General features: G+C 37.2%; 1 protein-coding gene across 2 annotated transcripts in view; it reads left to right on the forward strand.

Annotated features, from left to right (window-relative positions):
• LOC101850528 overlaps nucleotides 1-11,608 on the forward strand; it is a 14,307-nt gene extending 2,699 nt beyond the window's left edge. For both annotated transcript variants that reach the window (XM_005112339.3, XM_013090369.2), the window contains exons 2-5: nucleotides 3,581-4,153; nucleotides 4,797-4,984; nucleotides 7,060-7,288; nucleotides 8,092-11,608. In XM_005112339.3, coding sequence (XP_005112396.1) covers nucleotides 3,649-4,153; nucleotides 4,797-4,984; nucleotides 7,060-7,288; nucleotides 8,092-8,849 — 1,680 coding nt within the window. In that variant the 5' untranslated portion in view covers nucleotides 3,581-3,648 and the 3' untranslated portion in view covers nucleotides 8,850-11,608. The remainder of the gene's footprint in view (nucleotides 1-3,580; nucleotides 4,154-4,796; nucleotides 4,985-7,059; nucleotides 7,289-8,091) is intronic.
• The last annotated feature ends 1,357 nt before the right edge of the window (nucleotides 11,609-12,965 follow it).

Consider the following 12,965-nt stretch of genomic DNA (forward strand, 5'->3'; position numbering starts at 1 on the left):
CCCCTTACACCCACACACACACACACACATTCAACGCCTTTGTATTCTTTACCACAATCGGGGAATCCTTCACAAAACCATCACGTGCCGTCGCTTTATCGGCCCAAAGTGACCCCCACCCCAAAGGGAAGTCACTAGAATATCAAGGCAATGAGATGAGTGCGTCCCTTCCTCCCTTTGCAAAGGTTCATATGTAAACGCACACTCCGTATAAACACACGCTAAAGAGCCCTCCCGAGCATCGTGCGTTTAGGCGGAGACTACTGTATTATTCTCACCCGGTCTGAGAATACAATGGATTTTTATTCTTAGGCCTACCTGGGTGTTGAGAACAGATGATACTAAACAATTTGTGAATTGTAAGAGTGACCGTTCGTGACCTGCCCCAGAACGCTGGCCGATTTTTCTAGGGGATTGTTATTGTTTCATTTTTAAAATCTTGAGAGAGTATGCACGTATATCTTCACCAAAACCCAAGACAAGTGTATATATTCTAAATTCAGAAAGGAATTCATTTGCCAGAGTTTTAAAATATAATAGCCTTTAACTGAAAGCTGTTTAATGAAATAATGTTACTTAATAGTTTGTCATTTTAATGTTAGAATTGTCATGTTTACCACACTAAAAAACATGTTTAAAATTGTTATCCCTAACAGAACCCACAGTTTTATTTTAAAGGCCCAGAACAACATACTTTAAAGGGAACCTAAACAAATGGGTGGCAGGAGAGGATATCAGGGAAACGTAGCTTTTTTTAGAAGAGCATCCGAGCAAAGGAATGAATGGAGAACCATGATCGCCGGCGTCTGTCGCAGATCTGGCACTGGATGATGATGAGTGCCTTGACCCAAGGCTTATTTTTTTCTTAATTTTGATTGGTTCATAAACCATTCAAGAGTAAAATTGTCCATTAGGCCTACAGAATCAATAAATACTGTAGCAAGAAAAGGTGACGCTATATTTGCTCCAAAGATAAGGTTTAACCCCAAATCGACAATAGCCGCCTCAAGCGCTCGAGAGCTGGCCCGCCCGTTGGCCATTTTAGTCGCCTCGCACGCTCAGCGGAGTGAGAGAGGGAGGGGAGTTTTGTCGCCTCTGGAGCGCTAAGTGACAGGGGTCCTATGATGCCCGAAACGAAAAAACTGGGTGAGAATAGTAGGCTGTCGTTATTCTCACCCGCGGTAAGAATAGTATCAATTTTATTCTCACCAACGAGTCAGAATGTGCTTTAAATACTCAAAATTGGGGGTATCTGGACGATATGTTGTAACTTTGTATGTGTGAGCCTTTGCCAATAGGAGGGTACCTAAAATGTAGCACAGAGGGTTGATAATAAAGTTTTTATATTTCGTTTTTACTTGAATTTTTGTATTCTTACATGTATCTCCTACAAATACACGTATACAGACCTACAGATGGCATGCCAAGCTGTGTAACTGGCGATAACATCAAGTCAAATTCTCTCGGACATAGCTATGATGACACATTTTTTAGAATTTGAACATATATACACAATTATTTTTAAACTTTTCTTCTTCAATTTTCAAAGATAAGCATGAAGAGCATATAAAATGGTGAGGATCACAGAAAAAAGAAATTCTGAATGCCATTGTGTCTGCATTTGTGTCATCATAGTTATGTTCAAAAGAAATGAAAAACTTTCCGTTTTCATATATCTTAATTTCTTTTATGAAAATTTGGGCAAACAACGATTCAGAAGATTCAATTAGACTTACAATGCATGTTAATGATGAAAAAATGCCACTTTTTTCACATTTTCCTAAAGATCTATAAATCTCTGCAAAATATCAAATGTGTCACGACGTGGTGGAATCAGGCGCTCGTAAATTTTGGGGCATATATGGAATTATTGGTATTATCTTACAGTTTGTCTAATTTGTCTAGCTTTTGATGAAAAAAAAAAAATCAATTTCAGTGCTGATAGTTTTCCGCGGATCCACGGATTTCTGCTTTTTTTTATTTTTTCCAAAATATAACTACAAACCTTTGAAAGGTGTTATTTTATTGTAGTTCTAGTATTAGAGTTCTATTGAAATTTCAGGATTGCAACGGGGTCGGAATATTTTCTTCTTTTTTTACTTTTTCTCATTATCAACACTGCATTTTATCTTGGATACTATTCAACACATTTCGATTGAAGGAGTTGGCGGTCGCCTGGTCTCAGAGGTAAAATTAGAGAGAAAAAGGCCGCCGAAGTTGATTTATTTCCTTAGTCTGAGAGTCCGTGGAAACTGAAAATTTACGTCTATCTTATTTATGCCTTTATTAATCGTTTTTCAGTAAAATCCACCCTGATTATGAGTTCTTTAAAGGGCATGAAAGGTGTTGGGACAAAAAACAAATTTTGATAAAAATTCCCTAACTTGCAGAAAAAGGAAAGTTTCTTGACCTTCATTATTTTGACAGCGCCTGATTTCACCACACTGCCTCACAAATATCTTTCGAACATAACCATGATGACATAAAACAAAAGATGCCCAATAGAAATTTATGGAACACAAAATTATTTTAATAGACTTTTTCTAATTGACTTAATTTTCAAACATAAGCATGAAGAGCATATAAATCACAGAAAAAAGAAATTCTAAATATATAAATGTCTTTGTGATCACATCTGTATCATCATAGTTATGTCAGAAAGAAATTAAATACTTTTCATTTTCATATTTTAATTCGCTTTGTGAAAATTTTGGCAAACAAAGATTCAGGTGACTCATAATGCATGCTACTAGTAATGGTAAAAAAATGCCGCTTAAAATTTACGTTTTATCAACTTCCTTTTGGACGAACTTTTTTTCTGGTCACCTTGTTTCTCTAAAGGGAAAAGATTTGCTGAATGTGAATCTGCAATTAGTTTTATGAAATGCATCTAATTATAGAAGCAGTATGCAGAATACAGCCCATGATGAGCGATATATAAATCTCATCATGGTCCTCGTGCTTTACAAGACATGACGAATGCAGCTTGTCACAGCAGCATCTTAGCTCCTTTGCTGTATAAAAAAATGATGAACGGCGTTTATGTCATAAAGGGCTTGAAGGGATTTAAAGAAGTTTATTATATTCACTTTCAAACTTACAAGTATTATTATTATAAAGATTTGTTGTGTTAGGGATGCTTTTTTCCCAGCTTTGAGAATGTTGGTTGTTTATAAGGCATCATGCAAGACCTAATTTCTGTCTACTACAAGTACAGTCGAAATTGTCTAAGATGGCCACCCATTGTCGAGAAGAAAAGTGAAAACGTGTTGTCTTGTCTCAGAAAGTTGGACGTCTTCTACAGTGCCATTAAAATGTTTTTTTTTAAATGGAGAAGAAATGGGAACTGGCTGTTTGTACAGGTGATTGTTTTATTCAGGGGGGCATTAGATTGGAACAGGTTCGACTGTACTTTATAAAATATTGATAACATGTGCTCTCACGTGCCTTAATAAAATACACTCATTCTAAAAAAAAATAGATCAAACTATTCTTGGAATATGATGAAAAAGTTTAATCATCAACATGAGTATATCTTGTAATCATGTACTGACTAGACATGATCTTTTTCCTTCTCCAGATTGCACTACTGTTCTGTGAATTGAGATAGAGGTGTATCAACTGTGATGGGAGTGAAAACAAGTTTTAATGGATGGAGGTTCTGGTTTTTCAATACTTTTTCATAATATGGATCAAGGTTTGTCTTTGACTCCGGACCCTGTAGATTTACAGGAAAGAGCTTCATCAGTGGTTCACATTAGTGAGAGTATCTCTGCTAGTGGTGACAAAATGAGTGGTTCAGAAAGACTTGTCAGCCAAGGGACTTCTATGGATACTGAAGAAGTGAGTCGTTCTAGCTGCAAATATTGCAGTTTCCGGCTATCTAAACTTCGGTTACTTGAGAAGATCAAATCAAGGACAGCTGCTGAGCGCTCTGGGGAATCTAGTCCTAAGTCTCATAGCCCCAGAACAGACAGAGGATGCCAGACATCAGCATCCCTTTTTGAGAAAGCTGAAATGACTCAAAAGGAACTTCGTAGTTTGGCTCTTGTTTTACGCTTTCCTGATGGGAAGCCTTTGAAGACGGAGACGTTTTGCAAGTGTGTCTTACAAGGAAGAGAAAGGGACTGCAGATGTGGAGAGGATGAGAAATGTAAGTTTGCTGCCTCTCTATTCTTTCAATCTTTTTTTCCGTACCTCTATCATTTTATAATTTTATAGTTTCAACTCGTAATCGTATAGAAGGGCACCCATCTGGTGTTGGTTCAAGAAAAACAAACAAATTCTCTTCATTTTTTCTGCTTTCATTCTTTTCACTTTCTGCTGCCTCCCCACATTACATTTTTCAACTTTGCTTTTCCTCTTTCTTCTTCCCTTTGGAAGTGCTGCTGTAGGCAATGCTTTGTGGGTTGTTGTTTTTTTACTTAGATTAAAATGTTTAGAAATCTTTGTTGTTCCAACTTTAGTGTACACAGTATGCCTGTTTAGAAAAAAAAATTATCCAATTTTTAGAGGATGGTATTCAAACATGGGATTTGCTGGTGATTTTACTTTTGCAGAATGTAAATAAAGCATTTTATACAGTGCTTTTTCTTTTTATGTCTTCCTCAAAAAAAAATTCTTTTTGTAGAGTTTTTAAACACCCTTTTTTCCCCATAGATAACAATCTTGTTAACATTTAAGTTCTAATTAGTTACCTGTCTTTACACATTTAAGTTCCTTTCACAACTGGTAAATATTTACTATTTTGTGATCTCATATCATGTTGTCCGTCATATCTCCTTTTTCGTCCCTAGACTTTGACTGGACTTGGGACCCAGAGCACCGTGGTGAAGCCACAAGCCTCCAGGAGAAAGGACGTCAGGTGATTTTCCACAAAGACTACAGCCTCGGCACGGCAGCAATCAGAGGCCAACTACCCATGGACAAGGATCAATACTTCTGGGAAGTCAAGATGACGACACCTGTCTATGGAACTGACATGGTAATTTCTGTACTATGAGTATGAGCTCATTACTTTCTATGAATGCATCCTTGTTCCGCCTTATATGTGAGGCATGCTGATAAAAGTAGTCACTTCTTGGATTTAAGCCCCTTGTAAATAGAAAAATGCCAAATCGATAGTTACTAGAAATTACATTGTCCTAAGTTCAAATAAGTTTTAAATCAGGTGTGTTCTTTTTACTCAAACAAATAAACAAACATGTCCTTGTTTATCTGTCTAACTCAAAAGTACACATTTTTTCTTTGTTGGTATGATACACCTTTTTCCAATACATTGTGTCATTGTGTCATCATTGTTATGTACAAGTAATATTTGTCGTCATTGCTAATATCAATAAGTTTTCAACATATATTTCATACATGCAAGATTAATTTAGAAGCAAAATACGCCTTTATTGATCTGTGTATCTCATAGTGCAAATTTGTTCTTTGTAGGCCTGATTTTACCTTTTCCCAGTATGTTTTGTCATCACTGTTATGTACGAGTACTGTTTGTCATAATTAGCCGCATAATTGTGATCATCCACTGTCTTTGATATGACCTGATATCTGTTTCAAAGAAAAAGAAATCTCTCTTGGTTTGTTTTTTTAATTCTTAGAGTGCGCATTTCTCTCTGGAGGCATGACTTTGTCTTTTCCTGTACATTGTGTCATCATTGTTTCGTACAAGTCGTGTTTGTCATCACTGTTATGTACGAGTCAGCTCCATTGATTTTGTGCTTTTGCCTCATTATATTAGTTTAAAAATCGTTTTCCACATGTGTTTTTCTGGTACTGAGGCTTTGATAACTGTATTTGTACAGCCTTTCACTATTGTGATGTGTTGTCAATGATAATGTCCAATGTGTGTCCTTTCTTGTACATAACAATGATGACATGTTCTGAGCACTGCGTCATTGTTACAAAGCTTGTCATTTATTTTACCATTATGAATGGAGTTCATAGTGTACAAAGTCTTTGTTTACTAAACAAAAGGAATTTAAAGTCCATAATTTGCCTTGCGGCTTTTATGTTTTTGTTATCACTGTTACATACAAGAAATACAGTGGTTGCCACACCAATAGACCCATATCTCCAATACCCTACATCTCCTTGTTCTGATACTCTAGGAATATGAGCACTAAATGTCAATCTGTGACTGACAGAAAAGGGAGTCAAATTGGTAAGAAAAAATTGTTTGCCCCACTGAGTCTCAAAAGAGTCTCACGTTTTGGCAATTGCTCATATATATATTGAAAATCTTAAAATTTAACCCCATTGTTGATTTTAAATTCATATTTTTCTATTCTTGGATTGTGAGAAGTTACTCAATGTGTTAGCATGCCTCACTTAAATCATTTAACTAAATCAGAAGGGAGTGTATGAGATCCTCCATTATATTTCATTTTGTATAGTGAACTAGAAATCAGAGTGAAATTGATTGTTTAATCAATGTTAAAACTGAAAATACATTGTTGGCTTCCACCAGTGAGATGTTTACAATGAAGTGGAGTATTGTACTCTTTTTTCCAGAATATGAAATTGCTAAAATTACTGAAAATTTATTTTTTTCAGGGAGATTACTTCTTTGGAACAGCTATTTGTATTATTTTCACACTGTTCAATTCAGGGGAAATTTTGAGATATACAATGGGCCATGTTCGTATCTTATCTTATCCTCACCATGCTGCCTTGAACTTTGTGGTAGTCTTTTTGCTTTTCCACTCCCTCTTTCTTCACCTTGCTCTTCTCCTTCCCTTCGTCATCATCTTCCTTTCTACATTCTGTGACTTAATTTAGGAGATAGTCTGTGGTTGATTTTAAAGACAACTATTATTCTATTTTTATGTAGGCCGTTTTTCCAACAAGAAAGTACTTAATGTTCTTTGCCCAGCAAGAAGAACTCATAATGCAGTCAGGAATGAGAGTACACAGGTTTTACTGTTTCAGATCGACTAATTTTTACCCAGGTTTATTTTCCAACAAGCAAGTAAAGTAAATTAATGTTCCTTGCCTTTTCAAGAACTTATCATTCAATCAGGCAGGAATAAGAGTAGAGTAATTTCTCTTTTTCAGATGGTCGGCGTCGGGACAGCAAACGTTGATCTCCGAAAATACCACAACGTGTTCTACAGTATGCTGGGCACTGACATGGACAGTTGGGGCATCTCGTACGATGGCCGGGTCCAGCATGGTGGCAAGAAGAGGGAGTACTGCAGTCGGTTTGGTCAAGGGGCTATCATCGGTGTCCACCTGGACATGTGGCATGGCACTCTGGCCTTCTTTAAAAACCGGCAGAGTTTGGGTATGCGTCTCAGTAATAATGCTTTCATTTTCCTCTGGGAAATGTAATCAGTTTATTTTTCTTATTGCTGGTGGCTCTGGTTCAGATCCTTGACAGGGCTAAATGTTTTTGGGGGGGTTTTTTTGGTTGTCAGTGAGTTTTCATTTGTTTGTGTTCACGTTTTTTCGTTTGGAAGAGGTACCTAGTGGTTAGGCTACCAGACTCGTAATCGTGAGGTTGCGGGTTCAGGGGTTGGAGCCGCGGGCCGAATGATGTGTCCTTGGGAAAGGCACTTTACACAAATTTTCCCCACTTCACCCAGGTGAAAATGGGTACCCAGCTATAGACAGTGAAAGATCTTGTCAGTTTGTTAGTGTTTGAGCACTTAACCAGCTGCTTGCACTGTATGCTTCCTGGGAAGCTGAGAATGTATCTAAGTGTTCTGTGGTCTGCTGGAGTAATAATGTAATGTAAAGCGCATAGAGCTTGCTTTCGAGTGGAGACATGCGCTATACAAATGGTCTTTATTATTATTATTATACATTGAATTTGTAGCTTCTCAAGTACTTTGTTAAAAAAGAATTGCCTTGAAAACTCTACAAAACAATCTGAGTTCAAGAATGCCAAGTCAGAGATTCGAACCAGGGCCTTTCACTCTGTAGTCCGGCATGATACTAACTGAACTAATGGAGTGCCCTCTTTACCTGTGATGAATGTCAACCTGAGTAAGTTACAGAGAAAAAAAAAAAAGAATTAATAGGTCCAGTATCCAGACAGAAAAAAATTTGATAGATTTATATTCACCCTATGTTTCTTTTCTGCAGGTATTGCTTTCAGAGGTCTGAGGGGCAGGACATTATTCCCGATGGCTTGCTCTACAGCTGCCCGCAGTGGCATGCGAGTCATCTCCTCGAGGTCTTTCCCCATGTCTCTCCAGTTTCTGTGTTGTCGACGACTGCGACAGTTCGTCCCAGCTCACCTCAGCGTTTTGGACTCTCTAGCGATGCCACCAGGTCTCCGGGCATTCCTCGCCAACAACATGACCTGGCTTCTGGACGTGCCGCAGTCATCTGCAGGTCACGCAGCGTCAGCAGGCTACATATGTCCTATTTGTCTGCCCTTGAAAAGTGTTTTTGAGGGTTGCACAGACGATGAAGACAGCGATGAAGACATTCGGGCTAGCCATCTCACCCTCCATCTGGGTGATTCCGATGATGATTCTGATGGCGCCGAGTCAGTCTCTTCCGACATCCAGGACCTCATGGCTGAGGTGGCAGCAGCCTCTCGCGGAAGAACTGTGAGTGAAAATGAAAGTCACACCAGCCCGCCGCGATCCCCATCTGCTGATACCAGTTCTACGTTTCAAAGACAGTCACGGTTTGGAGTGAAGAAAAGGAGAGTTGACTTTGAACAGACAGGAAGCAGGTTTACCTTTGCAGAGCAGCAACATGAGGGAGAGCTCAGTAAAAGTGATGAGGATTCTACGTCGGAAGATTCGTCATCTGCAGAGCTTCAAAATTCTGGGAGTTCACAAACGTCAAGCTCTGGACCCAGCTGGTTGGGCAAGAGAAAGCATGAATAGGTGGTTTCTTTGTGAACATACCACCAACTTCATATTTAATGCAGAAAAATTGTTTTTCTAAAATGTGGTGTGACTTGTAGAAAATTGGTCTCAAATTTTATTTCTGTATTTTGTGTATTATTCATATTTTATAAAGAAAGAAACATTTCTACAGAATGCAACCAGTCAAAATAAGACCTAAGTCATTAAAAATCACTCATTTATCTCCATTAAAAAGTCCTGCCTCTTTGCTTAAAATGTTCCAGACTTTTAAATAGCTTGTACATTTTCATCAGAAGAAATGACCATGCATATAAACAATGGACATACTATCAAAATGATGTAAACATAAAATCTGCCTTTGTTGCAATTTTGCAGCCATCTCGGAGATTACAGAGGCGTGTTGCTACTGACTTTATTGTAAATTGCTTCTTAATTCTTTTAGATAAGTTAATCACGTAATCCTGATTTCATTTTGATTCATAATAATGACACAGTTCTCTTGAAATACTAATGTGTAGTGCACTTTTTTTTATCCTGTACTGTTCTTTTTCACATTTCAAACAACAATTCACAATATTCAATTGTTTGCAAAAAAATCTGCTTCAGATATTTAGAAAACATAATATCTTCTAATACCTTTAGCGGATGCACTCAGTATCTCCAATTTCATGGCTGGGCCTCTCAAAACATTTTACTTGTTAGGCTAGAGGGGTTGGCACAATGAAAATTATTTTTTTCCTGGTTTGACTCTGAAATACTGCTATTGTTGGGCACTACTGATGGCATTTGTAGACCTACAGCTGAAAGGCTTTTGTGAACTCTGGAAGTTAATCTCTTTTTTTAACTTGTTTGTAGCATTCCTCACAAAAAAATAAGACCTATGCAAAGTCCCCACCTCCACACACCTTGGTGTAAATGTGTAGTGCGCAAGAAGGTTTTACAGAACTTCACAGGTTCCAGATATATGTACACTCTTCCCTGTGAAGCCTGATCTGATACTCACTTGATGACATGAGCAGACACTGCATTGAATTGGAAGATGAATGACTTTGTTCCTTTACTGAAGGCGATATATCATTGCATATCTGCAAAGGGGTGTTAAATCATATATTCTCTTTCCTCCTATCCCAACCTTGAACCTTGATTTCATGGCTTGGTTTTATCTATTTGTTTGTGAGTATCTGCTTTTTATCATTGCTATGAAGAAGTGAAAAAAAAAAACCATCTTGCCTCACATTTCATGTATTTATAATGCGTTTAGAAAAGTGGGCCAGGAAAGTTACAGACTCAAGAATTAGAATGGGTTCAGTTGGGTTTTTTTGGTAAGTTTTGTCCTGCATTATTCATTTAGGGTTCAAATTTTTTACTGAAAATCGGAAGGAATATTTATTTTTAGAAAAAAGGTCTTTGTCAAACACTCTTTTGTCTGTTCCATTTTTAACTTTAAGTCTTTAGGATAGCTTGGCTAGATCTAACTAGGTGTGTTTACAAGTTTTTTTTGTCAAAAATGTCATAAGGAAATCAATGAATGGGAGGTTTGCACTCACACAGCATGGCCATTTTTACACCAATTTCAGTAAGATCAATCAAAAACTGAAATAAACCATCTTTGCTTTTGTATTTTTCCTATCTTTAGTAATTGTACTAGAAGTAATCTCAGTCCTTTTTTCTTAGTTGAGGGAAAAAGGAGACTTTGGTGTTATGTCATTAATTTTCTATTCTGACAAGAAAAAGAGTGCTTGGTGCTGGAATGTTGCATTTTTGTTTCAAAATTATGTACAAGATAAGGAGTGTGAAAGGAGAAAATACTTGTTTGCAACTTTATTTGCCGCTTGTAAATAGCTGTGTTGATCAACCTGAGAGTGCTGCTTTGTTGGGTCCAAATCGGGAACCATTTTTCTTTTTTTCCAGTTTGGACTTCTCTTGGGAATGGATTTTCTTATATTATACAAGTGCATTTTTTCATGTAACATGCTGCAACATTTTCTTTGATAACTGAGAAAAAATGTAAAACGTAATTTTCTTTTAGAAACGTGGAAGAGTATGTGAATCAAAAATGACAACACAACACTCCCATTTATTTACTTACTCATTTTGGAATGTATTACATACTTCATATATGACATATTCTTGAGCTCCATGGTATGATATCCAAGTTTTCATAAAAACATAATAAAACACGCTTTTCTGCATTTTTTCATTATGTTAATAGTTATGAGTAACTGCAACGAGGGAAGTTTTTATAAGGTATTAAGTAACAATCAACCAAGCAAAATTCAAAACAAAACAAAATTCCCTATCATTAACAACATTATATTCCTATCACACCTGTAATCTCAGATGTAAAGGTCATCATCATTTCACAATGGGCAAACGATTATTTTTATTATTATTATTATTATACCACACCTGTAAAATAGTAAGACACACCTTACACCTTCCTCGATTCTAAACATATTAGCTGTGTCTCTCCTGTGGAGCAAATCAAGGGAGTCACGGTCGGAAGGGAGATGAGTAGTATTTGGACAATCTATTTCCTCTACGTCTACCTCCCAGGCAAAGCTGTATCATGCATTCTGCTTTAAGATCATCTAATCAAGGCGCAGAATGCCATACCAGCAACAATCAGTGCAGCAAATTTACTGCAGTGAATTGTTTCATCTCTTCAAGTGTTGGTCTGGTCCACAGGTGCCCCGTATGTTTGCTATACAGGATGTATCTTTGATTTGTTTTATATTAAAATAAATACGCTCTAGCTCTATGAATGAAAAAAAAAATTAAATGAATAAAAGTCTAGAGTTCAATAACTTAATATTTATTTATACGAAAGGTGCCACCTGGCTCGCATTTTTTTTGGCCAAGATTGTTTTGTGTTTTTTAACTTTGACTTGTGGTGTAATATAAGTATTATGAGGTGCTTCTTCAACCTGTTGTAGGTACTGGTATTGTGTTGAATCTTTTTGCTGAGCGGGAACTATTTCTGTTCACTTACTGAACTTACTGAACTTACTGTTGCTGACTTTCTTTGGTTCATGTACAAAAATTTAACCCTTTTGGTGGTGCAAATTGTCGTTGCGTCGTCATTTTGCGATATATGAGGAACAACTGAACTTTTCAACTTTTGTAAGTTATTTTGCCGCTGCTGTCATTGCTGTTGAAAAAATGTTCAGTCTGAGCCCCAAATTATTATAATTAATGCCTGTGCACTGTGGAATTTCAATTTTGCAATGTACTGACTCCTGTTTTTGCAACTAGAATACATTGAAATCAGAACAATGGAGTACAATATAACATGAGGCTGGCCACACGATGTAACTAAAGACAAGGGAAAAATCATCAGTGCTTGAATGAGTTGACTGCTTGTCATTCTTGTGTGCAAATAATAGCAGAACCTCAGGCTATCAAGCCTGAGGGTAGAGATTTGAGTTTGTTTAAATAGAATCATGATATATTCATACAGAGACTGTCGTTTTATGCTGTAATATTCTCTGAGATTCTGTAAGAACAGTTATTATTCTCAGCATTTGTTTACTGTTTAACCCCATATTAGTTGTTAAGTAGAATCTAATTGTCTTTTTGTTTTCAACCTCAAATTTGTAAATTTTCAGTTATTTCCACAAAATCCCGGTGGCATGCCTGGTCTGGGCAACATTAATGATCTCTGCCCAATACCGGTACTGAGGAAATCATACTGTATGAATGAAAATACAATCTCTCTGTGTGGCATCGGTAGCTGGGTGATTGGGCTACTGGACCCGTTATCATGGAATTGCAGGCTTAGGGTTTCAAGCCTCAGCTCAGTCCAACGTTGTGATCTTGAAAAAAGCACTTTAAACGAATTTCTTATTTGGCTCTGTCCTTTCAAAGATGTCTGTTTAACTCGGAGGTTTGCCTCTTAATTGACTAATGCTGGTAGGTCAGACCCGGCGACCTCGTTGAATCCGAGTTCCACTGTACATACCAGTTCGTATTAGGTCTACCACTAAAAGTCGCATTGTTCACGCCATATTGCATGCTACAGCAGTCTAACAAGTCAACGGAAGTTTGCAGATATTGTCTTTCTCAAATTTCCGTTGCCTGTCGAAATCATAGTTAGGTTTAGTAAAGAGCAGAGAGCCTTTTTGTATTGAGCAT

Source organism: Aplysia californica, unplaced genomic scaffold, assembly GCF_000002075.1.
Source record: "Aplysia californica isolate F4 #8 unplaced genomic scaffold, AplCal3.0 scaffold01242, whole genome shotgun sequence".
In the NCBI taxonomy this organism is placed as follows: domain Eukaryota; kingdom Metazoa; phylum Mollusca; class Gastropoda; order Aplysiida; family Aplysiidae; genus Aplysia; species Aplysia californica.